Source organism: Catharus ustulatus, chromosome 1 (genome assembly GCF_009819885.2).
Source record: "Catharus ustulatus isolate bCatUst1 chromosome 1, bCatUst1.pri.v2, whole genome shotgun sequence".
In the NCBI taxonomy this organism is placed as follows: Eukaryota; Metazoa; Chordata; class Aves; order Passeriformes; family Turdidae; genus Catharus; species Catharus ustulatus.
In genome coordinates, this window is record NC_046221.1 from 30159667 (window position 1) to 30187242 (window position 27576).

The following is a 27576-nucleotide window of genomic DNA, read 5'->3' on the forward strand; positions in this document are numbered from 1 at the left end:
TCTCTTGAGTGTAGAAGGAAGAGAGCAACCCTGACAATCTTGTAGGAGGAAATATACTACTGACAGACATATAGCCTTCCCATAAAGATAATATGTAACAATGTTTAAAAGGAGGAAAAAGAGGATTTTTTGTTCATTACTTTAAATAAACTGCATCTGATTTACTTATAAAATAAGTAATTGCCTTTTTGGTATGTTAAAGATTAGCATCAAAAGACAGAAGTCATTTATAATAAAGTTTATAATTGAAAATATTGTGAGTTTATTTTGATGCCATTTGCTGTGTTAATGTACAGCAGGGTTCTTATATAAGGAAATATATTATATATATAAAAATATTTGTAATATATATTTCTTCATGCTCTCCATCATGAAGTATTGAAGTCCACTTTTGATTTGATCCAAAATACACTAATGTCTAAGTGAGGTTTTTTTATAAATCTCAATAGACTCTAAATGAAGACTTTAATGCTCATGTGCTAATAATATGAGACAGGTACTTCACTTGTTATTTCCTCTAGAAATCAAATTTAGATATTGGCATTCTGAACTTCCTTTGGAGCTGAAGGGTCAGTTTTAAAGGGTATAATTGTTACTGATATGTGATCCATCGGTATTTTAGTAATGGAAAGGAAGTGAAGCAAACTTTGTGTGATGTAATTCAGAGCCTCAGTTTATCTTGGTTCATGGAAAAACATGCTTTTCAAATGCACAACTCATTTAAATCTTTCAGGTCTTGCATAAAACATGAATCAAAACACCCTGAGAAACATAAGGGAGAGAGGACAAAGAAAGAAGATAGAAAATAAAAGAAACAGAATAGAATAGAATAGAATAGAATAGAATAGAATAGAATAGAATAGAATAGATCAGAATAGAATAGAATAGAATAGAATAGATCAAGAGTGACAGAGAGTGACTGAATGACTGAAAGAAAAATTAAAAAAAATTAAAATAGAAATAAAAGGAGAGAGAAAAAAATCCTTATTGAGATAAACTTGAAAAAAATTTGAAAATTCCCCCAGTGAAAGAACTAGTAGTGACATTTACAACTTTTGCAAAAATTTATATCCTTTAAAGAAGCTTAAAGATCTACTGTGAAAAACTTAATAAGATTTACAAAATTTTTAATGCTATTTTTCAAGACTTATTTAGCTCTAAAATGGTCTGAGAGTGCTCACCACCTCCCAGAATCAGGTCCTGATTGCCTACTGTTTACTGAAATGCACTCCCTCTTCTCCACCCTTTGACTAGCACAATTTGACTGTATAGAGCAAGCATATGTATGCACAGAAAACAAAGGAAGTGGCGGGAAATGAGCTATATTAAAGATGATGGTAGCATTAACAGCTGTTTCTGAATCACTGCTTATGAGCCAGTCTATTGAGCACATCTGCTTACTGGCACGAAAGCCCTGTTTCTTTTCCCTTAGTCAACAAGTTGTTTAGCATCTGCATCTCCACATCTGATGATTAGACTGTTACTTAAGATACGAGTAAACTATTTCTCATCGCATATCTCCTGATGTACAAGATAAATGCTTTTGCTGTGACCAATTTGGTTTAAAGTCTGCTCTGTAGGAATCATAGGAGGGGAGTCAAAACAAGGAGGTTGACATTGTTAGTGTCTACATTGCCAAAATAATTATTTCATACTTATGATGTATAGGTCCTTAGTAGTCTTAAGGGCCACACGATGTGCTATGCTGTGTATCTTTAATATAACTTCCTGATGTGGACCTCAATAAATCCTTTTGATTAAAAATGTAAATATCTCCTGAACTTCTGATTTAATGCTTCTTCGGCAGAGCCTTTCAGTCATGTTAACTTTAAGAATAATTGACTGAAAAAATTAATGACTGAATTCAAACTACCTTAGTTGCATTATCTGCTCCCTTTCTTCTTTTAATAAAAAATACTTTCTCTTTAAAAAAACTATTTTTCTGGAAATGAAAAATTCTTTCCAAAAATCAGGTTTTCTGTTCCATGATTTAGTGGCATGAGTCCCAAACAAGATTAAAATTTGAGGCCTGTTATCTAGAGAGCCTTAAAAATTAGAAACAATGTGCCATGCCAGTTGTAATTGGTCTTTTGTTTCAAGGGATCCATATATCTAAACAAGACTCTTTGCAGTCAGTGTCTAAATTCCGTTTTAATATGCCTAAATGATATGTCATGAAGACCAGAGCACCAACCCTTTAAAGCATTTTGCTTCGGTCAGCTACTGTCCGTTTTCTTTTGCTTTTTTTATTTTTAAATATTTCAATTTACTTTCCTTTAATACAGACAAACATATGAATAACAATAAATAGCCCCGAGTTTTTGAAACTACAAAAAAAAAGAGGTTTACTTTTAAACTTTCTTTGGCCTTGAAAACATTCCTGTTATTTTTAGATAGTATGTTTATGCTGCCAAGTTTTAAGGAAAGTCAAACTCCTGAAATTTACAGAAATCCCTGGTTACACAGCTGAAGCTTGACTTTTTTGCATGTATAGAGATAGTATTTTGATCATAGTTTATTCAGAAACCTATAGAAGTAAATAGAAATGTACAACCTATGAATAAATATAAGTGTTCATGGAATATGAATGGAAGGAATTCCATTTTCTAGTCCAAAGAAATTCTTATAAAAATCTCAAATATATTTTAGAGATTAAAACTAGTTTAAATAAATCTTAGTATTAAATATCTTCTTAGTTATTATAAAATATTTCCAAAATCCATCACTTGAGGAAAATTGACTTATCTTTGGAAATTAATGAGTGGTACCAGAACCTTGTGATTAAAATTACTTAAGTCACTTGCTCACTTATTTAAAATGATCTGCTCCGTGTTACATTACAGAACTTTGCACTGAATGTGTTCAAGTACTTTGCAGCAGCTGTTGAGAAAAAGGGGAGGTTTTGGCAGGTGCACAAAGGACAGCTGGAGCTTTTGGCACCCAGGAAGGTGTAGGAGTGAGTTCTGGTTTATCGTTACATAAAAGTCAGTTGAGATTTTGGTACTGCTTAGGTGATGCATTCTCCTTTCTACCTCCCACGTTTAAACAGGGATGGAATAGACATTATATTTCAGAGGACAGCAGTGATAGCACTATTTCATTCCAGTTTCAGAAGTCTTTGGGAGCACTCAGTTTATGTCCCTCTACTCCACCCAAAGAACAGTCACCTTCTCTACCAGTGGTCTTCAAAATTGATTTCAGGATCAAACAGCTAATCCTCCTGAATCAAAACCTCTCTGAAGTAGATTCTGCAGTTAACATATCTTAAGCAGAGAGATGTACACTATTTCAGGTACCTTCCTCCTACTTACTTGTTTTACATAATGAAAGGACATATTTTTTTGTATAATTAGTCTTTCCTTTTTTTGGTTAAAGGCAAAGGCAATTGTGGGGCTGCTCCTAAAACTCCTTCTACCTTATTCTCCTGTAATACATTTTTAAAAGCCTACTTTCCATTTCTTTACATGTGTATAGCACCTAAAGGGGGTTTACAAGGACAGAGAGAGACTTTTGGTAAGGTCATATAGTGATAGGACAAGGGGGAATGGTTTTAAGATAAAGGAGGGTAGGTTTAGATTAGATATTAGGAAAAAATTCTCTACTATGGGGGTGAAGTTGCCCAGAGAGGTTGTGAACTCTCCATCCCTGCAAGTGTTCAAGACTGGAATGGATGAGGACTGAGCAACTTGGTCTAGTGGGTCTAAGTGAAATGTTCCCTGCCTATGGCAGGGCAATTGGAATTAGATGATCTTTAAGATACTCTAAACCAAACAATTCTATCAATCTATGATTGTGTGATTCCAAATCTACAAAACAAACAAATGGTGGAAAACTTATTTGTGGGGAAGATGACCTTTAGCTAAACTTTCTCTTTGTGTAGGCATTTACCTCCATGAATTACTCACATACAGAGTATTTTACTCTGTGATAAAAAAATTGTGATGTGCATCACTTTGCACCCATTTTGCACAGATCAACATTTCTCAATGGCCTGCATTAAAAAATCTCCTTTATTCTACATGTTAGTTTTTAACTCTCCAAAATAATTTGTTCTCTGCTGATTTCTTCTATTTCTTAAAGTGACTACAAATGACTAATTTAAAAGCTCTTCTCTCCCTAAACAGGTGACAGAAGAAGCCACATCTTTCTCAACTTGAGTCTAAGAAAGAGCAGGGGTAGGTAATGGCAGTGCCTCCCACACTTTGTAAAAGCAGTTATATGAGCTGCTAATATTCCTGTCTATATCACACATGCTTCTTGGCACAGACAGAGATTTCGCCCCACCCAGAACCTCACAGGGTTTCTCTGCAGGTGTAGGGTCCATTCACAGCTTGAAGTTCTTGGATCTTTGCATACGAATTGCTTGTTTGAATTTCAATCAATACTGAAAATTAAATATGCTGATTGAATTTTTGCCCTGTGATTTTTAAAAAGAATTATTGTACAATTCAAAATTATGCAGTAATTATAACCTCAGTTTTCTAGCTTCATTCTTTGCTGAGAAATAACAGAGGTAGCACAGTAACTATTGCTGCTGGTATTTATATTGCTCAAGACAAATACCAAAGTTTTATTTTATTAAAAGTGTTACTTTAAATAAACAAAAAATCTAAAGGATTTCAAGCCACACAGACTCATTATTATAGTGTGGATAGAGTGTGCTTAACACATGGAAGTAAGGAATGAGCAGCTGTCTTTCAAAGATGTGACAGCATGACAGACAGATATGGTCAAGCCTGTCCTATCAATGCAGTTTGATTTTGTTTGATTTTTGTTTGAAAATATTCACCACCTAACCTCAGAAAATTAGCTTCCTAAAGTAGAAAACCAGTTGTGCCATGTAATCCATGAAGAGATATTTACACTTCCAGAGGCTGTGCAGAACAAACATGTGATGGAGGAATATTGAACTCCCTGTTTTCTTGCCTGGGTGACCAAGTGAAGCCACTCTTACCTTACCAGAAAAGTCTGAAATGCAGTGATTAATCTCCCTGGATCTTTGTAATGCTGACAAGTATTTTAATCAAGTCACTTTTGATGAAACGTTGAGGTAATCAGGTCTGGAGAAAAATTCTCTAATGGTAAAATAAACTTCATGTAGTATTTGCATGGTTTTAACAATACAGTGTTACATTGTGGGTTATGGTACTATACCAAAGTATAACTTAAATAATTGTGCTGCTTGTTTCTATTTCTAGCAGAAAAAGGCATCACAAAGCTTCTTTCTTTGTGACTCACTCCATGTTGATACCACATGCATGGAAGTCAAACACTTGATACAAAAGCATTCTTCACTTGGACAAAATGCTGTCCTTTGCTTATACAAAATCAATGGCTTTAGGCCTTTCATAAGTTATTAGTAGCTTCTAGGCAGATATTGGAAATTAAAGTTGGGAATAGATAAACCTCTCTTTGCCATCAGCAGAATTTAATCTGGCTAGGTGGGATTTTCCGTTTATGCTGGCAAACTGCAGCTTTACATATTTGGATTGTTTATTCCGGTAACCTTAGCTAGCCTGAAGAACTGCAACATTACTCTTTTGATTAGCTCCATGCTAAAAGATCTTGTGAGATGGAAAAATCTCCTACTCTTTCTATATTTGGCAGGATCAGCTCCATAAAAATGTCCATTTTGCCACTCCTCTGATACCCCACTGCAGCTGCTTCCTCCCCTCATCCCACAGTGAGATATTAAAAAGTCTGCATGGAACCTTCTCCAAGTTTATCTGGAGGTACAAAAAAGCCAAGAATGCGCTTGTCAACGTTACAAATATCTAGGGAACTCAGATAGTTCTTAGTCTAACTAGCTCTTCAAAATATAATAGAGGCCTGCCAGCTGAAAATTATTAACTGTTGCCTGATCTGGGATTGTGAGTGCACTCTATAGGAGAGGGAGCAAGAACTACATGTACCTATATTTTTGGAATTCTTACAATACCATAATAGAGTCATCCTACCACCAGATGTGCTTATAATACTCTCAAAGTGCACTCTTAATATTTAGGCAATTGAGGCACTTACTTAATTTCATCCTCCTGTCTTGTAACTCAGGTTTCCTTTTTAGGGAGTCATAGGATTACTTCCTTCTCCTGAGCCACATGTTGTTAGCGTTTTTTGGGGTTTTTTTCATTATTATTTTTTGTGAAATGGTCTTCCATGAGTCATTTATGTTTGAACTGATCTTGTAAGTTATTTCAAAAGTTGAATGAAGCCTTACTTTGATGACTGCAGAAAACTTTAATACCCTTATATAGCTTTTAAAATATGGTTAGACATATGTCTTTTTCTACAGCTTGTTTAAATGGCAGAAAGGTAATTATGAAGTGTTAGTTGGTCAGTGTCTCTTTTAATCTGTGGCGTATGGTAGAAATTATCACTACAGTCAAGAGGAAGATAGAGATTTTTTAAGATAATAGGCTCCATGATTTATCGCACATCTTGGGAAATGACTGAAAGTCGTAGCTTTAGGGTGACCCAACAATACTTTCCACAGATTATATTGTTGTTCTTCTGTCTTTGAATAATGCACTTGTCATTTTTCTAAAATCCTAGGGAAAAGATAATACTAAACAAATAATTCCATCAGGGGTTAGGTCTGCTCTCAAATCTATTTTCCAAGCAGATACATTAGTTCACCCAATAGCCACTGCTACTTTTTTGCCATTGTACTATCTCAAGAAAGTTTCAATTCTCTGCATGCAAATTCAGTGTTTCGTGAGAGATCAAGAAATCTCCCAACACCAAGAGGTCTACAGCATGTGAAATGATCAAGGCTATCACTTGTGTGTTTACTTCAAACAAAGGAACTTGTTTACTTACTTCAAACAAAGGAACTACTACTACTACTGCTGTCAAATGAAGGAACTATCAACTATTGCATTTTCTGCAATGCAACTTTGGGGAAAAACACTAAAGAAAAACAGTTTCACAAACAGCAGTTTTCCAAAAATGCTACCTCACAGGAAAGGGGGGGCATGATGGATAATTCCATCAACATATTTTAGATAATTTTTTTGCACCTGCTTAAGGCAGGTATTAAATATGATCTCTGCAGGGGCAGCTAGTTTACAAAAAGTAATAACATTAGTAAGAATGAAAATAAATGCTTTTATCTCACTCAAGAGTAATGATTAAATTTGGTAATTACAGAAAGACAGGTCTTGAAGGAGAGTTCCCTCTCTTAACTGGAGAGAAAAGAAATATTAATGTCACACCACGCTCACCCTGAAGTACATTTTGAAGTCACTGGAGGAATGCTGATGTAAAACAAGTATGCAAGAAGAGCCAAGTCTTTTGATTTATGTCATTCTGCTTCTGAAGTCTCCCATATACCATGGAAACCCATACCTAGATCCATGCTATTTACACCATTTTTCTATCAAAGCAATATATTTGGTTTAAAAGAGACATTTTTGCTTTACAATATTACTTGGCTTAGTATGATTCAGAAACTGAAAAATATGTCCAGAATTTCACCTCAGATTTCATTTTTTTATTAACAATACAGTTTTTTATGCTTTTTTTTGTTTCTTCTCCTTTTCTCAGACCATTTTACTGTGGGAAGATAGAGCACTGGATTCTATAAAAATAAAAATATTAATGCTTTCCTTTTCTGAGGTGGTGTTAAACAGGAAGGCAGGAAGGAAGGCATGAAGGAAGGAAGGGAGTTATCTCTAGGATTCAGTTGTCACTCTGTGATAATCTGGGGAAGCAGAGACAGATTAGATTACATAATTAAATAGACTAATGAAAATTCTATAGAAATTGTCACAATAATCAGCAGAATGCTTAAAACTGATGCTTTGTGACAGCTGGAGAACAGCAAGTACTGCCATGATTTAAATAAATTCTCTGTACTTATGTAAAAAAAGGGCTGCCTTTTCTCTGCCAGAAATAATATTTGATATTTATCTGTCCCTTTTAGTATGCTAAAGGTTTTTTAGATTTCCTTTAGGATAGTGGACTGTCTCTTAATTTAGTTGTCCTACTCAACATGGTCTCTAAAGAAAAGAATATAGAATTTACGACGGAGAACACATAAATTCTAGGCCAAAATCACCATTATTAAATATCGGGATATATCCAGCCGACTGATTCCTGTCAAATTGGCCAGCAGATATTTTTTAAAATTTATTTATCTTTGTTCAATTTCATGTTAACTCTACCTTTGTCAGCAAGACAAAAATTCATTCCTTCTCCCCTTAGCTGTCAAAGTCAGGTATGAATATGCAGTGAAAATAAAAAAAGGATAAATTTTATCCATTGTTTGCTACAAAATGGTTTGCTTCACAAACACAGCTACCATACTTAAGTACAGTAATTTCACGATTATAAGCCACACTAAGTATAAGACGCACTTCTGGGTTTCAGCAACTTTTTGTTCTTTGTCCATATATAAGCCGCACCTGATTATAAGCCGCAGGTTACAGCTTACAATACAGAGTGTGATAAAAAGCATCTGTTCTATCACCATCTGTTGAGGGTGGGGGCAGTGATCCTTATCTCAACGGCAGATACTCTGCTAATGGGACATCCATTGAAACCAGGCAGGGCATTGTTCTTTATCTTTTCACACCCCATCCTCCCTCCAGCGAGTCATTTTCTGCTAATGACCCATTGAGTCCCACTGTGTGACTGATAAAATTACTGCATCCCATTGGAAGTTGCTCCAGCCAAGGGGGAAGAGCCCAACATTTCTTACCAAGATAAAAACAGAGGTTTTGGGACACTAAGGGAGTCCCTTTCTCCACTGAACTCCAGAGGAAAACTGGATTTCTCCACATCACCACTGGACCTCCGGAGGGAAACTGCACCTTGTACAGGAGCACTGCTTCAACTGAACCACATCTGTCACTGCAGGAGGATGCAGCCACCATTTAATGGGACTGCTCCCAACACCCTGCCTGACAGGGTGTCAGGTTGTACCCTGACTTTGTCAGGGTTTGGAGTTTGTTTCTTTGTAGTACTGTATTTCTATTTTAATTTCCCTAGAAAAGAACTGTTATTCCTAATTTCCATATTTTTGCCTGAAAGCCCCTTGATTTCAAAATTATAATAATTTGGAGGGAGGGGGTTTACATTCTCCATTTCAAAGAGAAGCTCCTGCCTTTCTCAGCAGACACCTGTCCTCCAAACTAAAACAGCAGCTTTTTGTTCTTTGTCCATATATAAGCCGCACCTGATTATAAGCACACTTCGGGTTCAGACCAAAATTTTAGTCAAAATGGTGCGGCTTATAATCATGAAATTACTGTAACTGAAAATTACCCCAGTGAAACCTGCCGATGTGGTCAAATCCAACAAGAAATTGCTGTGTTTTTCTTGAAAAGTTCGAAGGTACAGCCATTCTCTAGAAGCTTTCAAAGCAAAAAGCTCTTCATTTGCTTTTGTTAGTAAACATGTGTCCTTTTTTTTAAAAAAAGGCTGGATTTTTGCAGGATTTGATATATATACCTATAGTAGGTGTTGATAAAACTCAAGAAGATTGCAAATCTTCTTATATGTAGACTTCACAAATAATTTTGCTATTTTGATGCCTACTTTTGACTACATCATCCCCATACTGATTGCATCTAAAGCAATCCCTCAGTCTCATATTGATTCCTGAAAAAGAATGACTGTCTGTCAGTGAACAAGATTTCCATTTTAACATCAAAACTGTATGAAATATTTGATCAGATTTTGTGTACTTGAGGCCAGTATTCTAAACTTCATTACTAAAACACATTTTCAAAATGTGTACATTGATGTAATTATTATTTGAAATCTGACTTCACTACCTATTTAGTATATAGAGATGAGATCCTGAAACACTTTAATGCATGTGTAACATGGATATTTCCATTAGAAATCAATGTGACAACATGCATGATGAAACTTAAGCACATGCAGAAGTGTTTCCTGGACCAGGGTTTGGTGAGCAGGAAACCAATAACAGTGATAAGAAATTCCATCATCTCCTCTGCTTTCACAGAGCAGGGTAAGACAAAGGGGTTTAAAATGCCTGTATCCCAGTTTTGCTGGCGTTCCCATTTTTGCTGCCATCTGGAAACAGGATGTTCAGAAACTCTGCATTAATGGCCGCTGCATATACTAAATAGACTGAACCAAGATGCTCATATTTGCTACACGTAGGCAAACCAACTACTAGCGCATACAATGTTTGGGACCTACCCCTTCTTCACTGACATCAGTGTGGACAGATTAGAGAAGATGTGCACCCATCTAACAGATCTATTACTCATGCCTTTATCTTCCATCTCTGCCTGACAGATGAAATTAATCTGTAAGTGGTACCTATAAAAGTATCAATTACTTTCGTAGAAGAGAGATAATAAATGTATATAATTTTGCTAGGAACATTCAATCTGATGTATCAACATAAATATTAGCATTATAAACAGGAGCTTTACTGTGAGGAGCTACTAATCACTGGTACATAATGGGCAGGTATTAAAGTCCATTATTTTTCATCAGTACCTGTCTTTCAGTGAGGTCAAGGTTTACTGCTATCTCATATCGTCTCAGCCTGGTCAAATAGTTATGATGAGCAAATTCTGCTTCTAGCTCTCTGATTTGCTCCTTGGTGAAAGCTGTCCTTTCCTTCCTGGGTTTACTGTTGACCTCTGTCTTGTAGTTTCCTTCTTGGGAATCTGAAAAAAAAAAAAAGCAAAACTGGTTGTAATGACAAGTGAACAGCTAAATAGAAAACAAGCCTCAGGACAATGACAAGCTAAAGTTGCATTCTTGAAACTTTCTTCTCTCTGAAACACACCCTTGCTTTAATTCCTATGGATCCTTCACTGTAAATCAGGAAAGCAGAAGTAATTCTGGCAGACTTCACCTGCTGTTTCCATTCACACACATCAAACTTTAGCTTAAAACCTTGCAGTGTTTCATTTTCTTACAATTCTCTGAAGAATTTCTGCTAAGCTTCAATTCCTTCTCACTGTTGGCAACTCTCAGTGCATCCAACCAGTACAGGATATGTATCATTTGATTACTCTATAATGAGTAATACTTCAAGAATCCCTCCTATCATTTCACTAATACCTTAAGCCAAAGTTGTTTTACAGCAGATACTTTAAGGTTTAGTCCAGTCACACTTTCAGGGAAAGCTAACAGAGAAAGTATAGGAAATTGAACACATGTCAAAAAGAAGTTGGTGAGCATGTCCCATGGGATCTTTTCCTACTCATGCTATGGTGCAGGTAGGAACTTTCTGGCACAGCTGGTGTCAGTATAGGACATTTGAAGCTCATTACCTAAGGAATACTTTGGCCGCAATCAAAGAAGCTTTGCTGAAAATTTCGTCTTTTTGTTCTCAGAAACAGGTATATTTGGTCCTGACCCAAACTACTGAACTCAGTAACTCAGTGACAGTCATTCTATTGGTGTCAGTGAAGTCAGTTTAAATACATGAATGTTCAAACAATAAGGAAAAAAAAAGAAAGAGAGCAGAAAGAAAAAAAGAAGGAAAGAAGAAGAAGAAGAAGATTTAGAAGAAGAAGAAGAAGAAGAAGAAGAAGAACAAGAAGAAGAAGAAGAACAAGAACAAGAACAAGAAGAAAGACCAGACGTGTAAGTCTGGGTATGATACAACACCTATAAATCCAAAATTAGCAGGACATCAGTATGAGCATCATTAGTCAAATTCTGGCCTCACTAACCGTCTTAAAAAATGTCACAGATTAATTCACACTTCAGCTGCTGATTTAAATAGAAACATGTATCAACATCCAAATGAACTGGCTCACAAAAAATCACTCCCTGGGACTCTGTGTCAGATGAATCATCCGCATGCCTGGGCCTGTCCAACTGGCCAGTGACTCTGGTTTCAAATCTACATTTTATAAAGGTATAAGAATGTTTTCACTTTTTATTAAGCACTCTTTTACTTGGAAGGGAACTTTGGGGTGTTTTTATAAGTACTGTTCATGCTTGACTCAATGCTATAGTCATTAATTTTAAATGTTTTAAAGTTAACGGCTGCATATCACCAAACCTCTACTTTTGCTGACATGACACACAGACCTTTGCTTCAAATGTGAAGTGCAGTGCTGGCTGAATCACTGAAAGTATCCACCAAAGCTGTTGAGTGGACTTGGGAGTTGTTCAGCCACAAGTGGAGTGGGGATTTCCTAGGGCAGGACCACATTAGATGGTAGGTCCATTGACAATAGTGTGGGGCCAGGGTCCATTTCCAAACTCAACACAGAAAACTTGATAATTCAAAACCACCTTACATCTAGAAATTCACATTTCTTCCTTTATACTAGTAGGTAAACTAGAGTTACTGTAACTTCTCTCCATGTTTTTCTGTTTCAGGAACATACAAGTTGTTTTTTTCCTTTGGCTTTCCTTGTCTGTCATCCCATTATAAGGTCCAAATATTAGTAGACCACCTTAATTTAATTACTTAAACCCATATATCCCCATTCCATTGAATCACTGAAGAAAGATACATCAATCATTATTCTTGCCATTTTGGCGTACTGTTTTTATGCCAGATGTGTTTCATATAGGTTTGAAAGTGGATGGGTGTGCATAGTCCTTATCAGCACCATGACAGAGAAATTAATTTAATGCAAGTAATTTCTAAAGTCCTCTTATAACTGTCCTGGTCATTCTGTGCCTGTATGAGGCTGTGAGCCAAGAAGTCGTCCCATGTCAGTACTTGCTGTAAGAAAGATCCATGGCTTGCTACTTTCCAGACTAGATATTGTGTCCTTAAATGAAAGTAATGTACCTACATATGACACTGATACCATATTGAAAATTAAATACCGGAAATGAAGACATAAGTCTGGAAACACAACAAAAAGATGAGTCAAATATATAAAATCTTGGTAGCTACTTCTATTGTGAATATTTGAAGGGAAAACCTTGAGGAGTACCCACCCAAATGTCTCCCAGGAAGACACTGATCTCTGTAAGTGGCTGAGACTTGTAACATGAACAATTTGTGCAAGCAGATAGTTCCATGAGGAAAATGGCTTTGCTGTACAGCAGCAAATGGTTTTTCATAACATTCAGAGCCAATGGTTCTTGGGATACTGAAAAGGGAAGGGGAGGAATACTGGGATAAGGAAAGGAAAATATAACTCCATAAATAGCATATGCCTATCACCTTTGACAACAGAGAGGATTCAGAACTGCTATCAACGTTAACTCACACAGATCCTGTGCAAATATAAGCATTTTTGGACAATTGGTTGTTTACACATTTCTTCCATCGCTCGATACTACCTTTAACTAAAGGCTAGATTCTAAATGTCTGACAGCCAGTTTTGCTCGCAGTCAGATTCCAACAGCAGACTGACAGTGGAAAAGTTGCAGGGTTTTATTTGATTTTGAGAATATCATTGGTTTGATTTGTAATAGTTGAAATACACAAAAAACCACATAGCATATTCAAACACTACTGAAAGCAGAAGCTGGAGAGGTACACAGAAACCTGGGACAGGTACAGAAGGCTGATTCCCTCTCAATGCTGAAGTTAATGCAACAGGGCAACTGGAGTCCCAGGAAATGTTTTTCAACAAAAATATGGCAAAACAATGGTATGTTGCTTAATGCATTTGAGATATTGAAAATATATCTATAAAAAGACTATACATACTAGTATACATACTAGTTAGGTGATCCTGAGCCTCTTGCTGTCATCTGACCTGCTCTCTGCAGTGATTCTCTGGTTCATATACAGGTTGCCTTTATGTCCTATTGATGTCATACCACTTGGAATTTAAGTTTTAAAATTTGAGGTTGTTTTAATTTCCAAAGAGAAAAAATCTAGGTTTACTAATCAGTTGTTTTTTTAACAGTCTCTAAAAAGCCAAGATTGGAAACTCCCATCTCTTTCTGACCTTCACGACTGTTCATATCACCTGACTAGCTTCTCTTTGGTGGAAAATGGGTGGGAGACTTGGAGGAGATTCTTGGCAGAGCTCACGTCAGCCTACATCTGTTTCGCAGCTGTTGCAACTAAGGCAAGAAAAAGGTCCCAAGAACCTTACTTTTCTTCTACTGGCTACATCTTATGCCAAGTGGTAGGTGTAGAGGCAGAGAACAAAGCCTAGGGGGAACTCAGTTAGACTACTTGCCTCTCAAAAGGCACACATAAAATACATACAGATGGTACAAACCACTTGATGAAAAATACAGTAATCTACATTGTCTGTCTTCCGCCTCCTGCCAGACAAATTCTGGCAAACTTTCAGAAGATGCAGCCTACATGCAGGTATTTGTACCTTATCAGTCTCTCTTTTGGAAACCTTTGTTCTTTGGATGTCAAGTAATGTAGGCAGTTAAACACTGCTTTGAGGGATGCAGGTCATGCCTTTTCTTAGAACTGTTTTTATCACTTTTCAAAAACTCCAGGCAGCCTCTTTAATATCTCTTGTTAGACAAAAATGCTTGTTGGTAACTGATGTAAGAAGGTACCATTTGGAAAGACATGCAGAGTTATAAATGTTTGTTCCACAAATCTTTGAAGACTTAGATTTTTGCCAAGTTTAATAACAGCTCAAGATTTATTTTTAAAAGATCGTTCCTAATCACACTATTCCCCACCCTCCAAAGCTACTTCTGCTTTACTTTAAGCAAGGGTCTGTTCTTAATCCCAACATTTGTATTATCCCACCAGAGTTCCTATTTCCTTCTCTCTACATTTACAGCTGAAGCATGCCAAACAAACACAGGATCAAACTCCTATGTAGAATATGAACAATGATAATTGTGATGTTTTTACTTCTGATACATGCTTAGGGGAAAAAAGAAAAAGACTGATCACAGAACATGGAAAGAGACTGGTGGAGATATCTATGCTACAAAGATCTGGTAACCAGGTAAGATCAGAATCAAGGGTAAAATGTGTAAGAAGCACCTACTTTTTTCTTGGATTAGTTCAACAGCTGACATAACTTCATTTCTCAGGCAGATGTGAACCTTGAGTTAATACCAGTAATGTAAATCCCCAGTCAAAATTTTTCAAAAAGAAATCAGATTGCTAGTGCTCTATTGGTAGTAACAGAAGGTTTTCAGATCCTGACATCCACATGGAGAGTGAGTAGAGGCAATAACCACTAACGATTTGTGACAAAAAGGCCGTAAGAATTTTACATTCATTGTTCAGTATTCAAGTTTTCAACTTTCACTAACAGTTTCCAACAATTACCCTTGAAAAGTCCCTAGTATTAGCAAACTATTTCTAAATTTATTTCACTATTAATTTATAGAGAAATTGGATAAATTAAATATTCCTAATTGCATATCTTCCTTTTAATGATGATCAAGTGCTCCATAAAACTACTGCACAGGTATCTGCTTTAAAATGAAGCAATCTATGCAAAGTAATAAAAGCAAAAATCTTGCTACTCTGAGTAGTTTAATGTACGAAAGAATATTTCTTCCAAACATAAATCTTTGACATTTGTTTAAATAACGAATATGTAACAAAAGCTTCCAGAAATCAATCGAACACAATAATGATATGTGATTCAATTCAAAATGCCTGCTTACTTTTCTTTTTTCTTTTGAGATATGAGCAACACGCAGTAAGAGAAAAGTAGCAAGGAGATGGCACAAAGGTCTCCATATGGCTTCTATTTTTTTTGCCAGAAACTACATGTGAGAGCAAGATTTATCCAGAAAATAGCTGCTTTCAGATATTTTTTACATTTAACATGGAATATTATGAAGTTTTTATATGACTTTTCTAAATTTTCAATTCAAAGTTGCTCAGAATTAATATGAAAACTTACGCTGTAAGCAAAGCACTGATCTATGCTTTGCAGGATCACAAGTTAAATCCTTACTCCTTACTTTTGTGTACAATCTTTGTACAAAAGAAAAAAACATGAGTCTACATATCTATGTTTACTTTGATGCACTTATTTGCACCAAATGTTGCAGACTTTCTTAATCTATTTTTGTTTTATATTTTTCCTTCTCCTCACAGTCATTTAAGTAATGTTCTTAAAAGATTTTTCCTAGTGAATGTTCTTAAAAGATTTTTCCTAGTGAAAAAGTATACTTCCAAATCACTGAGCACCTTCAGTCGAGTGCCTCTTTTGAGAATGTCATTAAAAATATTTCTGGAGGTGCAATTCACTAAATATTGGAACAAACAACATCATCATCTCCATAATTCACAGCTATGCATGTGCAAGTGGCAAAACTGCACAGTAGCACAAGTACAATATCAAAACTACATGAATCCTTCTTTTCATTCTAATGAAAGCAAACTTCTGTTTGCTTATTGAGTTAATGCTTTCTAACAGTCTGTGACAATTAACAATTTAAAACAGCCTCATATCCACACCCAAAAAAAACACTGACCTGGCACAGCAAAAGCTGTGGGTATTCTGAAACACACTATATACTGTCCTAAACCATTACCTACTAGCTGTTGCTGCCAACAATTTGTTATTATTGCCTTCTGAAAGTAAAAGTCTAGGAATTCTACTACAGTATCGGAAACATTGATTCATAGCACTGTAACAGCTAATGCTTCAGGTTCTTGAAGAGACCTCTGCTTAAAAAGATATTTTTTTTCCTTCTAGCTATATAGCATGTACAGGTTACTGATTCTTCAAAACTATGCAGATATGGAAAACAAGATATCTCTCTTGTATGAGTAATTACCCTAGTGAGTAGATCTTCATATGGAAGACACTACTCTCTGTCCAAAGTGTGTGTATAATCACAGCTTATTATAGGAAAGGAGATAGAGGGGTTTTTTGAAAATAACTTTACAGGCTGCATTTTAATATAGCATTTTATCTACAGGGATTGACAATTCCCATTTGCAGATACATTCTGCAGATCCATCTCTTACATGCAGCATCAAATAACACATGCTGGGTTTTTTTTCCTTTTTACCAAACACATTTTATAACTTGCTTTCGTGTAGAGGAGCTTCACTAAATGATGTTGAGACTTGCCAGGACCATCTCCCCAATGACTGGGAGTGAATCTTCCAGAGTAAAATGTAACCTATAAAATTAAACCAAAAGATTTTCCATACAGAAGCCTCTTAGAACAAAGATCAACAAGTTAAGAAAACACTAGTTGAGACAGAAGTTTATATAATTTCTCCTTTTTTTGAGTCTCACCTCCTAGACATCTCCCACAGAGACTCTTTCCAATAAGAGGAAGAGAATAAAAGGAAGAGTAACCAAACCCACTCCAAACACTGTGCCTACCTCAGTCATCATTGTTCTCATAATTCTGATGAAAGTTCTTCCCTGGAGAGAAGCTGTATCAGAACTCCAAGTAGGCACTAAAATATTTCTTTTGGTGCTACATTATTGCATTAAAATACTAAAGAAAATAGATCTTCTCTGCCAAGATGGTATTTGAAAGATCTAAAGCACTACAAACTGTAGGAAAATGATTGCTTGAGGAGAGAAAATAGTGTAAAGACACACAGAACTTACTTAGATAATTCCCTCTCAACAAGTCTTATCTCCTAAAATTATTTTAGTTTTGCAAATCAGAAACCCTTGTCCTGCCAAAAATACTAAACAGTGTCTTGGGACTCAGGTTTAACAAAAAGCCATATATAACTCATATCTGAAAAAAAAAACAAATAAAAAAATAAAACCTTCAGCGATAAAAAATGCACTATGGATCATTTAGTCCTTTGACCAGTAAGCTTTTTGAGTAAGTGCTTTCTCTCAAGTATATGTAGATTTGCCTCTTTAAGCAAAATATAGTTGTGGTTGCTCTGCTCCTCTTTATATGACATAAAATCCTACACATCTAGCTAAAGATATTGCCAGCAAAAATTGAGATGCGAGTAAAGAATTGAAAAAAATATTGCAATGACTTGCTCCTAAGAAAGTCACCAGTAATATGCCAAAATATACCAGTATGTTTCCTGAATGTGCTACCTAGAATTTAAACATAATAAAAATAGATTTTTTTTTTTTCTACTGGGTAAAGACAGACAGACACTGTTAGTGTATTAGAATCCAAATCACAGCAGGATGGGAACATACATCAAGCTATGCATTTTGCAAATCGTTTTTTATATATTAACTTCTTTATATAAATGACCATTAGTTTTATGTGCTTTCACACTGGCATTAAAAGTCTCTTATATTTAAGCAGCAGTACATGCCAATGGCAAAACTAGCCATGTTTGCTTCCCAAATGGCAGTCAGCACTTGACAATAATTCTGTTGCTTGGAAAGTGAAGACCTTGTGGATATTATTCTTTGAATCAGTGAGTAAAACATTTTTAATGTGGTTACTTAATTACTCAATGGAAATATGTCAATTATTTAATTTTCTGCTACCACCGTAATAAATCTGCATTGTGAAATTCCAAATATACTTCTAATAAACAAATGTGTTTTACCTGTAAGCAAATAGGCTTCCATTTTTTTTACACCTTATTCATATTATCCATAATTTGTAGAAACCAAGGTGTCATTTGATTACAGACTTCACCAAATTTACAGCCTAGAGCTCTTTTTTCCATAGGTGGTGTGCTAGAGATAGGCAGTGCCATTGCCTCCACTTCTGCCTCACACATAAGACCTTACATTAGAAAAAGATAAAAGCCAGAATCTCTAGTAATTCTTGCAGGACTTGCAAGTACATCATTGTGCCACGGTATGTACCTTCACTAGAGAAAGTGACCTAGAAAAGAGTGTGCCATCTGGGTCAGTCTCTGAGGATAGCCCAAGTTCTCCAAATTACAGTGAGCAAACTGGAGAAGCTCAAGATTTTCAGTGGAATCTCAACCACAAGGGTATCAGAGCTGATTTTGCTCTCAATTATAAGTACCATTTTACTTTGTGTAGGATCATGAAAAATCTTGAGTTGTATAAAGAAGAATATTTTCTTAGGTGCTTTCATATGTATTTTTTCAAAATATACAGGCAGAACTTACAGTCAAAAAAATGCTGACTTCTAAGTTTGCCTTTTAAAAAAAATTTATTGAAATGGCATAACCTCCTGTCTGACCAAAAAAAAAAATACTTTGTGCATAAGCCAAAGAATCAAGGATTTTAGTTTTCCATACTTAGCAATAAAAGTTGAAACACTTTACAGCAGTTTAATACAGTTTCTTGAGGGCTCCATATTGCCTAACTCACTCATCTTTTTAAAGCTTCAGGATACAGTTACACAAAGGAAAATAGAAATGGGTACCAACAATTCCACTTTAACTCTTTCTAAGAATTATTTTGCTGCTACAGGAAACAGGAAGCCATTTCACAGTGGTATTTTTAATGTAATTCTTCCACGTGTATTACACTGGCTAATTTTTTTTCCCATTCATCACGAAACAGATTTATTTGGGACCCCTTAGTGATGTAGTGAAAATTTTATGTATGTTGAACATATGACAGAAAAAAACAGTGTCTGGAGAAAATCTAACATCCAATATTTCTGGTTAATCCTATGTTAGTGTGCCCTTCCTCGATTTTTTTTTTAATTCAGTCTGCTGGAAATATTTTTACTCTTTCTAAAACCTGTCCTTTTTAAGCACCCATAACTGGCCTCTAAAGTGTATGTAGCAACTTGCAGAGCTGCAGGATCACAAATCACCTTCCATTTCACAGTCTTGATGAGTGTCACAGCCCCCACAAGCAATTCCATGTGGTCATTCTCTGCCTTAGTGGCTGTCCCTAGCGGACATGGCTCTGCTAGTGTGGCATTACAGCTTTCAGCATGAGGCACAAATGTAATCTCTCTCTGGATCTTTAAGAAATACAGATTTCTGTGCAAATGTATTTGCCTGCACGTGTTTTAGTGACATGTTTTGTAAATCTTATTATCCCTCAGAAAGCATTAAAATGAAGCAAACAAGCCCAGCTGTGCTCATAACTTACCTGAGCAGATATCCAGACTTTTTTCAAAACAGAAAAACACACACAACACACTCTCTCTCACACCCAACAGGATTGCTTTTCTGGGTGTCTTCTATTATTTCATTCACAGTTTACTTTACAACACTGTGCTGAAGTGTAACACTAACTATAAAACTGGAAAAACAGTGAAAAGTACTTTCCTACGTACAATTAAATGGAATTACCTGTCTTTCAGGGAAAGCCAAAATAAAAAAGGTTGTAAAATAAATTTTTTTTCGATTTTTTAGCTGTTTATACCATTGGTTTTCAGGCCAACCATGAAAGTTTCATTTTTCACTTAAAACTATTACTGTCTGTTAATATGATATAGAAACCCTCCTAATGACTGCTTTGGAAGTTCTGAATATCAGATGGTTTTGACTTACCCTAATAGTTCCCCGATTTAGCACGATGTCACATTTTCTTTTCTTTTAGTTTTCTCAAACAATTATCATAAATGGCAGAATTCATTAAAAGCACCCAAAGGATTTGTCATGTTTGATGCTAACAATTTCTTTTTCAACCTATAGTACAATTGTTAAGGATGGAAAAATGCTCACCTTATTAAACTGAAAACCCAAAATACTTCTCTAAAGAGTGTATTGGGTGAAGAAAATAAATCTGTAAAAGAAATAAAGTCCAGCTAATAATGCAGGTTTAAGGTTTTTTCTAGACATATTTTGCTATATATTTTACAGTCTGGGAGTGCTTTTTGATGACTATTTTTTCTTGATTGCTAACAATCAACTTATATCATTAAAGACTGTGATTCATAAATGAAAGTTTTGGCAGAGTAGAATTTAAAAACCCTTCAACTTTCATAATTTTTTTGAGGCCTTCCTATCTTATAAGATTAGTGTGCAAAAAAATACTATATGTCCAAAAGGAGAAGTTACTTCAAGTACAGCTTTTGGCAAACATTGATGCCATATTTGTACTGTTCCCTTTTTTATACTATAGTGAGACTAAAGCTACAGTAACTGAAAATTATAAACCTTCTTTTAAAAATTGACTGCTATTTCCAAAGGAGTTGATATTCCCTACAAAGTCCTAATCTCTTGTTCAGAAGATGTAGTAACAAGAGACTGGTTGTGCAAATATGTCAGTGTGTACATAAAGTTCTGGTCTCAAGCGAGCCCATTGAGAAGAAATATGCTAAAAAAAAGAGGAAAATAAACCCCCACAATCCAAAAGCACCCAATAATTAAACCTCGTGTCCACAGTATTTTATTGGAATGAAAAGGTAATTTTTTTCTCCAGCTTTATTTCACACCCCTTGTCAGTAATTCAAAGTATTTCTGTGATCACTAAACTCATACAAAAGTAAAAACTTCCAAAACTTTTGTTTTGTCCAATCAGGGAGACCATTTGGCAAACAAATGTTAAATAATAGGCCCTGACTCTTCCATCACTCACTTCTCACAGCTTGCTGCCTACAAGCTGGTGAATAAAGGCCTTCCTGGCAAAGTACTGTGCTAATGAAATATTCTGACATGTTAAAGCCATGTAAATCCTATATATTTTTTACAATCCTCTCTTTAAAAAAGCTCATTTTAAATACCTACCTCTACTGGGGTAAGAAAATTAAAAAGTATTCATGAGTATTGGAGATAAAGGTTGGATAGGTATAAGTTATTTTCCTCATCCTAGAAGCTGTAATACCAAAACCAAATTAAGAGGTTATTTAATTGTACAATTAAAACATTTCAAATCAGTACCCAAATTCTCTCATGTGATCAGTTGTTACGTCCAGTAATGATTGGCAGCTGGAGGTAACATATTGGCCTGCCTTTTGACTTTGATAAGTGTTGAACTACATCTCTCTAGGAAATTAAAATTCATGTTATACTTCTTTGCTCTTCTTCCCATCCATAATATAATATAGGGTTGGATCTCTGCAGTAAGAGTAGACACAATATTTGAGGTAATCAGATCCCAGAAACAGGGGAAAAAATGAAAATAAAATTATTAGCATACCTACTTGCAGGATGTAGGAGTACCATCTAACAATGAAATCCCAGTATGTATACTGGTAAACAGCAATTCCAGAGCTGGACTTCATGCAACAGTAATGCATGCTGCATTTGCCCATGCTAAAAGGGTGAGGAGGGGAGGTAGATAAATTTGCCTCAAGAGGAATAAAAGTCTGAACCCTTTACAAGAAAAAAAAGGAGTTATAGCAGTTAGGCACTAGCCCTGGGGCGTTACTCCCTTCAACAAAAAAATTCATTTCATCTACTTTTAAACTATTCCATCACTGAAATTTCACCCAACTGAATAAAATTATAAGATAGTACACTATTTTTATCAAAGGCATCTTATCTTAAAATTGTGTGTCTTTGAAAGACCATTTCCAATCTCTTGTTACACATTGATAACCACCCTGAAGCCTCTTGCTTTTGCTGCTCAGGATCTGGAGGTGAAGGGGACACCTACGAACAAGGGACTGTTTGCTTTTAATATCCACCCCTGCAAAATACCAGCTGATACTTTCTGTTGATGCAAAACAAAACCTGAACCATCTGATCTCAACTGTCTGTTGCATGACAAAGTGTCAAGAGGCAGCTCTAAAGTGTTGAACAACTTCATTCCCTCTCTTACCCACTGTTCTGCTTAGAGCTCCTTAGCAGCACAGCACGTTTAGGATTAATCTGCTTGCTGTCCAGCTATTTAAAGTGTTCAACTAGCATGACTTGCATCTTCCTTCCTTTCTGCGTTCCCTAGTGACTCCAGTCAGTAGAACAAATGTCACTAAGGCTTGGAGTTATCGTAGAGGCTGGACAGAGCATGCTCTGGTACAGCACACCCCTACAAAAATGGTTCTTGTTGAATAACCGCACTGGGTTGTTTCACATTGCTGTGATGTTTTCCAGGGGATTCATAGGCCTCCAGGGCACTGAAAACATGGAGCAATATCTACTTTCACAGATACAAACATAGTTTTGAGTAAATAGTTAATTTTTTCGGGTGTTAGAACATTTGGCAGATGTTCCTAGTCATAAACAAGAACTCTCAATCTTTCAAAACAGAAAGAAAAACTGAATATTGACTTTCTCTATTATACAAAAATCCAGCCTCCTCCTAAGCAAAATTGGATCCAGTTCTGTTCACAAATCCAAGTCAAAAATCAAAAGGAAAGGAAGTTAAAATGTTGGTCTGTTATGGTTATAACTGTGCTGAACTCATATGAAAAATCAAAGACCATAACATGCTGATACCTCTGATGTTTTTATGCAAGACTGCCTTGTTTCCATTAAACAGCAAAAAGACAGCTACTGTTTGATGAAAACTGATGGAAAATCCTCATTACTATATAAACAATGGTATAAGCATAAAATGTGTTTATCTTATGCATCTGTGCATTTAGCTGAACATTAAGCTTTTTCTAAACACAATTTGGTGCCTTCCTACTCTCATATATTTTCACTTTCTTTTTGAAAGGAGGAAATCTGTGTCTTCTCATGCCTTGAAATATAAACAAACAAAAAAACCCCTCAATTATTTTTGTATTATGTGTAATTTTGTATCATGGAAAAAGCATATACATTACTTCTAGAATTGCAGTTTTACTTTAAAGTCTAATTTTTTTTGTTTGTTTCTTTCTTTTTTGGTGGGATTTTTTGCTTGTTTTTGTTCTTGATTTGCTTTGCTTTTGTGCAGTTTTTTGTTGTTGTTGTTGTTGTTGGAGGCTTTTTTTGGGTTTTTTGGGGTTTTTTTGTTTTTATTTTTCCTTTACTTCCAAGGAAGGAAAAGGGTCTACTGTCACCCTAAAAGACCTCATTGGTTACATCATTTAGTTACTTTGCTTTGGGGTTTGGACTGCGTACTCATCTGGTATTATTCAAAAATGCACACATGAATGCATTTTTTAATGATGGCTTCCATTCCTGGTTTACTTCTTTAAAACTGATCTAGTCCTTATTAAAAATCTCAGTATCAACTTCTTTTCTTCTTCACTCATTTTTGTAATGTCAGCCCAGTGAGTCCTTAACATAACAAAACTTGTCTTGAGTAACTGCCATACAAGTTAATCTTCAGTTTCATAGACAAAAAGAGAAGACATCTATATAGACAAGGTTGAGATCACCAAAAAAACACCAGTCATTCCTTCTTGGATTGCATCAATAATGACTGGATAAGAAATTCAAATTAAATATCCTTCAACAGAACATTAATTCACCCATAACTTAACATGCAGACTAAATAGGATTATTTGTGTGGTTTGTGTCCTGTTTGTAAATAGAATCTGCCCCTCAAAAACTATCAAATAGATCCATGCTTTCTTTTGAGTATCTTAATATGTGGAAAGCACCTTTTAATCAGTTAAGAACTGATTCTGATTAGGTTTGATTTAGCTTACTTTAACTTGCACTGACAGGTAATGGGAGCTCATTTCAGACATTTTTTTGCTACTTGAAAATATTCATCATTAATTCTCAGAGAAGGGGCATTATCAGTTCACTTGTGCATGACCCTACTAAGACTTAAAGGGAAGTAAATTAATAAATACATTTTTATAGTATGAATTGGAAAAGAAAGCAAACTATGAATTGGAAAAGAGAGCAATTCAATCAAAGACTGAAACTTCAGGTAGGAGGACTTTTTTTGTTTCAAAAATTGTAGAAAGACCCCAGAAGATCTTTTTTCGAATAAAGACGTATGCCTAAAAAAAATGAGACAAAGGAAGTTCCAAATGCATTATTCTTTTGCATTAGTGCAGCAGTGGTGCTTAAAGGGCATCCTCATTATACAGGACACTGCATGCTATCAAAGGAAAGTCCATGCTCCATAGACCTGACAATACATTTATCATGCTGCACCCCACTTCTTCATGGTGGTAACAGTTGAAAATGTTCATCACTGCATCCTAGCTGTTATCCTCCTGAGCATTATACCAAAGCAGGTTTTAAGGAAAGACAGGGCAACTCTCACAACCTCCTTCAACTTGGTCTCACAATTCATCTACAATAGTTCCCATCTTGGGAAAGATTTTGATGCTTGTTCAAGTAAGGTGTGGCAAGAACTGACAAATTTTTTATAATTACAGACTGTTTTACATATAAGTAGTATTGGACAAAATTCACATTTTAACTAACAATTCAGGGGAAAAGAAAGGCAAAGAAGATTCAGATTGTGCACGATGTAGTCAAAGATGTACCAACAAGGAGTAAGATGATGTTCATGTCTCATCCCACCGAAGTACAACTACAGAAGCAACAGCAGAACAGTCTGTTTCTCCAAGTCAAAATGGTTTTCTTAAGTGGTCTGATTCTGAAATTTCATACAGAATGCTTACGATCAAAAAAAAGCATGTATTTTTTCTCAAAAGTTGAGGGAAATTAAGGAATCATAGAAAAAGGTCAAAATATGCAATGTCCTCAGAGTTAGGTTCAGCAAAACCTAAGGAAATAAAACATGCTAGGGTCTGAACCAAGAATAAAAGACGGCAAAAGTAAAATGAAAAGGCTTAGTAAGCCTTTTTAGGCATCTCTGAGAAGTTGTGCAAACCTTTTGTGAGAGTTGTGTCAATAGATATCCAGATCTGCTGGGCTACACAGAAATTTAACAGCTGAAAACACCAGTTTTTATAGGTATAATCAGAGTATCTTCTACATGACAAATTGCTAATATGCAATGTGGGTATGATCCCTTCCTTTCATGAACCCTAGGAATTTAAACAGATGAAGAGATCATTATAGATTGAAGTCTGACTTAAAATATGAGAAATACATTTAGGAAGCAGAAATAAAATAAGAATTATCCAAAAATGGTTCCAGGGTGGCAGCAATTTCTGAAATTGTACAGGTGTCATTGCAAATGCAAGATAACCACTTGTCAGTAAGATAACTAAAAAATCAGATTTTTATTTTTAGGTAATTAATATGTCAAATTGCCAAGGAGTAAGATCACTGATCAATTTTTAGTTTTTCATCTTCCTAAGTATATTGAGAAGACTGGTATTTTGGAATTCCCTTTGCACACGGAAGATGTTTAAGGGAATCAAAATAATTTTAAACTTGGCAAAAAACCACATGTAGGGTACAAAATTCATTAGCTCAAATCCAGTTCTGAAAACCTGTTTACAAGTCATAATCCCACAGAGCACACATACAGGATATGAACAATAAGTTGTTCCACAATTCCCAGTGTGTGAGAAAAGAACGTAGTTGAATGGGCTTAGAAAAGTACATTGCCTTTTGTACCCATTTTTCTAAAGAAATTACTTTTGATGAAACAAAATGCTGCTCCATTTTAGTAATGTCTCTACATCTTCTGCTGCTATTGATCATAAAATGTACCTATCCCATTTTTACAGGTTATTACAAACTTTTCTCTCAGATATAGAACCTTGTGAATCATTATGAGTACAATGTCCTGGGTTGTCTGTACCATTCCTTTCTCAAAGCATTCAATAGTTCTAAAAAAGAAGCAGTAAGGCAATAATATTGAAGTGCCAAAAATTATGTTCAGCTCCTCGTTTGCTCTAAATCGATATTAAGAAAAATGTAGGAAATGGAAACGTTGTATCCGGTGCAAGTCATCACTTGGACAAAGCATAGCTGACTCTAGACAGGACCAAAGTACTCGTCTGAAATGCATCCTTCTCTCTGAATGCCTTCCGCCTCACTCCCCCACCTCCTGATGTTAAGATGTGCAGGCAGATGCCCTTGTCACTGTCTAGCCCCTGTGTATTTGCTTGGATTGATGCTCACCGTACTTAACTCTCCAGATGATGAAGATTATGCCCTGTCCTACCCGAAACAAAGCAGGCACCAATGAGCAGAATTTGCTAACTGATGTAATGCATATGCAGGTATTAAGTCACGCATCCTCAAAAAAAATTCGAGTTGCTACATAAACACTCAAGTAGTCTGCTTAGTGTGAAGATTCACATGACCACTTTCCCTTCCTGCTCTGCACACCAGCTCCCCTTTGAAGTAAGGAGTCTGCCTCAAGGTCTCTCTCCAGCTGTTTAAAGACCCCAGCAGAAATAGAATAAGAACCTGGCAGCTTTTTCTCTCCAAGACTTTTCCAAGACAACTGTGTTCAACTGAAACAATTCTAAAACTTAGAAGTGTGAGAGGCTCATAAATGCAGAGCCAGGTCTTTTTTCCCACCAACACTGAATCTCCATTCCCATAAAAGTGAGGCTTCAGAATTCCTAGTTTATAGCAGCAGACCAAAAGCTCTCTTAACCCTGACTTAATAAGTTGTGCACATAAACACAAACCAAAGTCTATGTATTAAATACAGGAAGGAGCCAATTCTTTTCTACTGCATTAGTATATAGAATTCATGAACATGACATCTTTCAGTTCTCATAAAACATCTTAAAAACTGTTTATTATTTCAGTTCATCTCATTCTAAAAGTACTCAACCATGATAAATATAAACAGTTAACTAGCCTTGAAAAACCAACTGTAGTTTTTGTTCTGAGCACCTGAATATTTTTGATGTTTACATGGAGCTCGTCCAATCATTCCAAACTTATGTTCTGGGACTGGAGTAATTCTTAGAAAAGAATCACAGAATCACAGAATAATCTGATGTGGAAGGGACCCACAAGGATCACAGAGTCCAGCTTTTAAATGAATGTGGCTCTCTGACTGCATTTATGCTTTCTGCACAGTAGTTTTTTTCACGTCAATTTTTTTGGATGACAAAGTAAACAGGAAATTCACAAACATTTAACTGTTGCAAAACTAGCTATCA

The 27576-nt window shown here is 35.7% G+C and overlaps 1 protein-coding gene across 1 annotated transcript in view; it reads right to left on the minus strand.

The window, feature by feature from the left end:
• The window catches only part of MEOX2 (mesenchyme homeobox 2), a 53764-nt gene that overhangs the window by 4201 nt on the left and 21987 nt on the right, over positions 1 to 27576 (minus strand). Inside the window, exon 2 of the mRNA XM_033081450.1 lies at positions 10480 to 10652. Coding sequence (XP_032937341.1) covers positions 10480 to 10652 — 173 coding nt within the window. The remainder of the gene's footprint in view (positions 1 to 10479; positions 10653 to 27576) is intronic.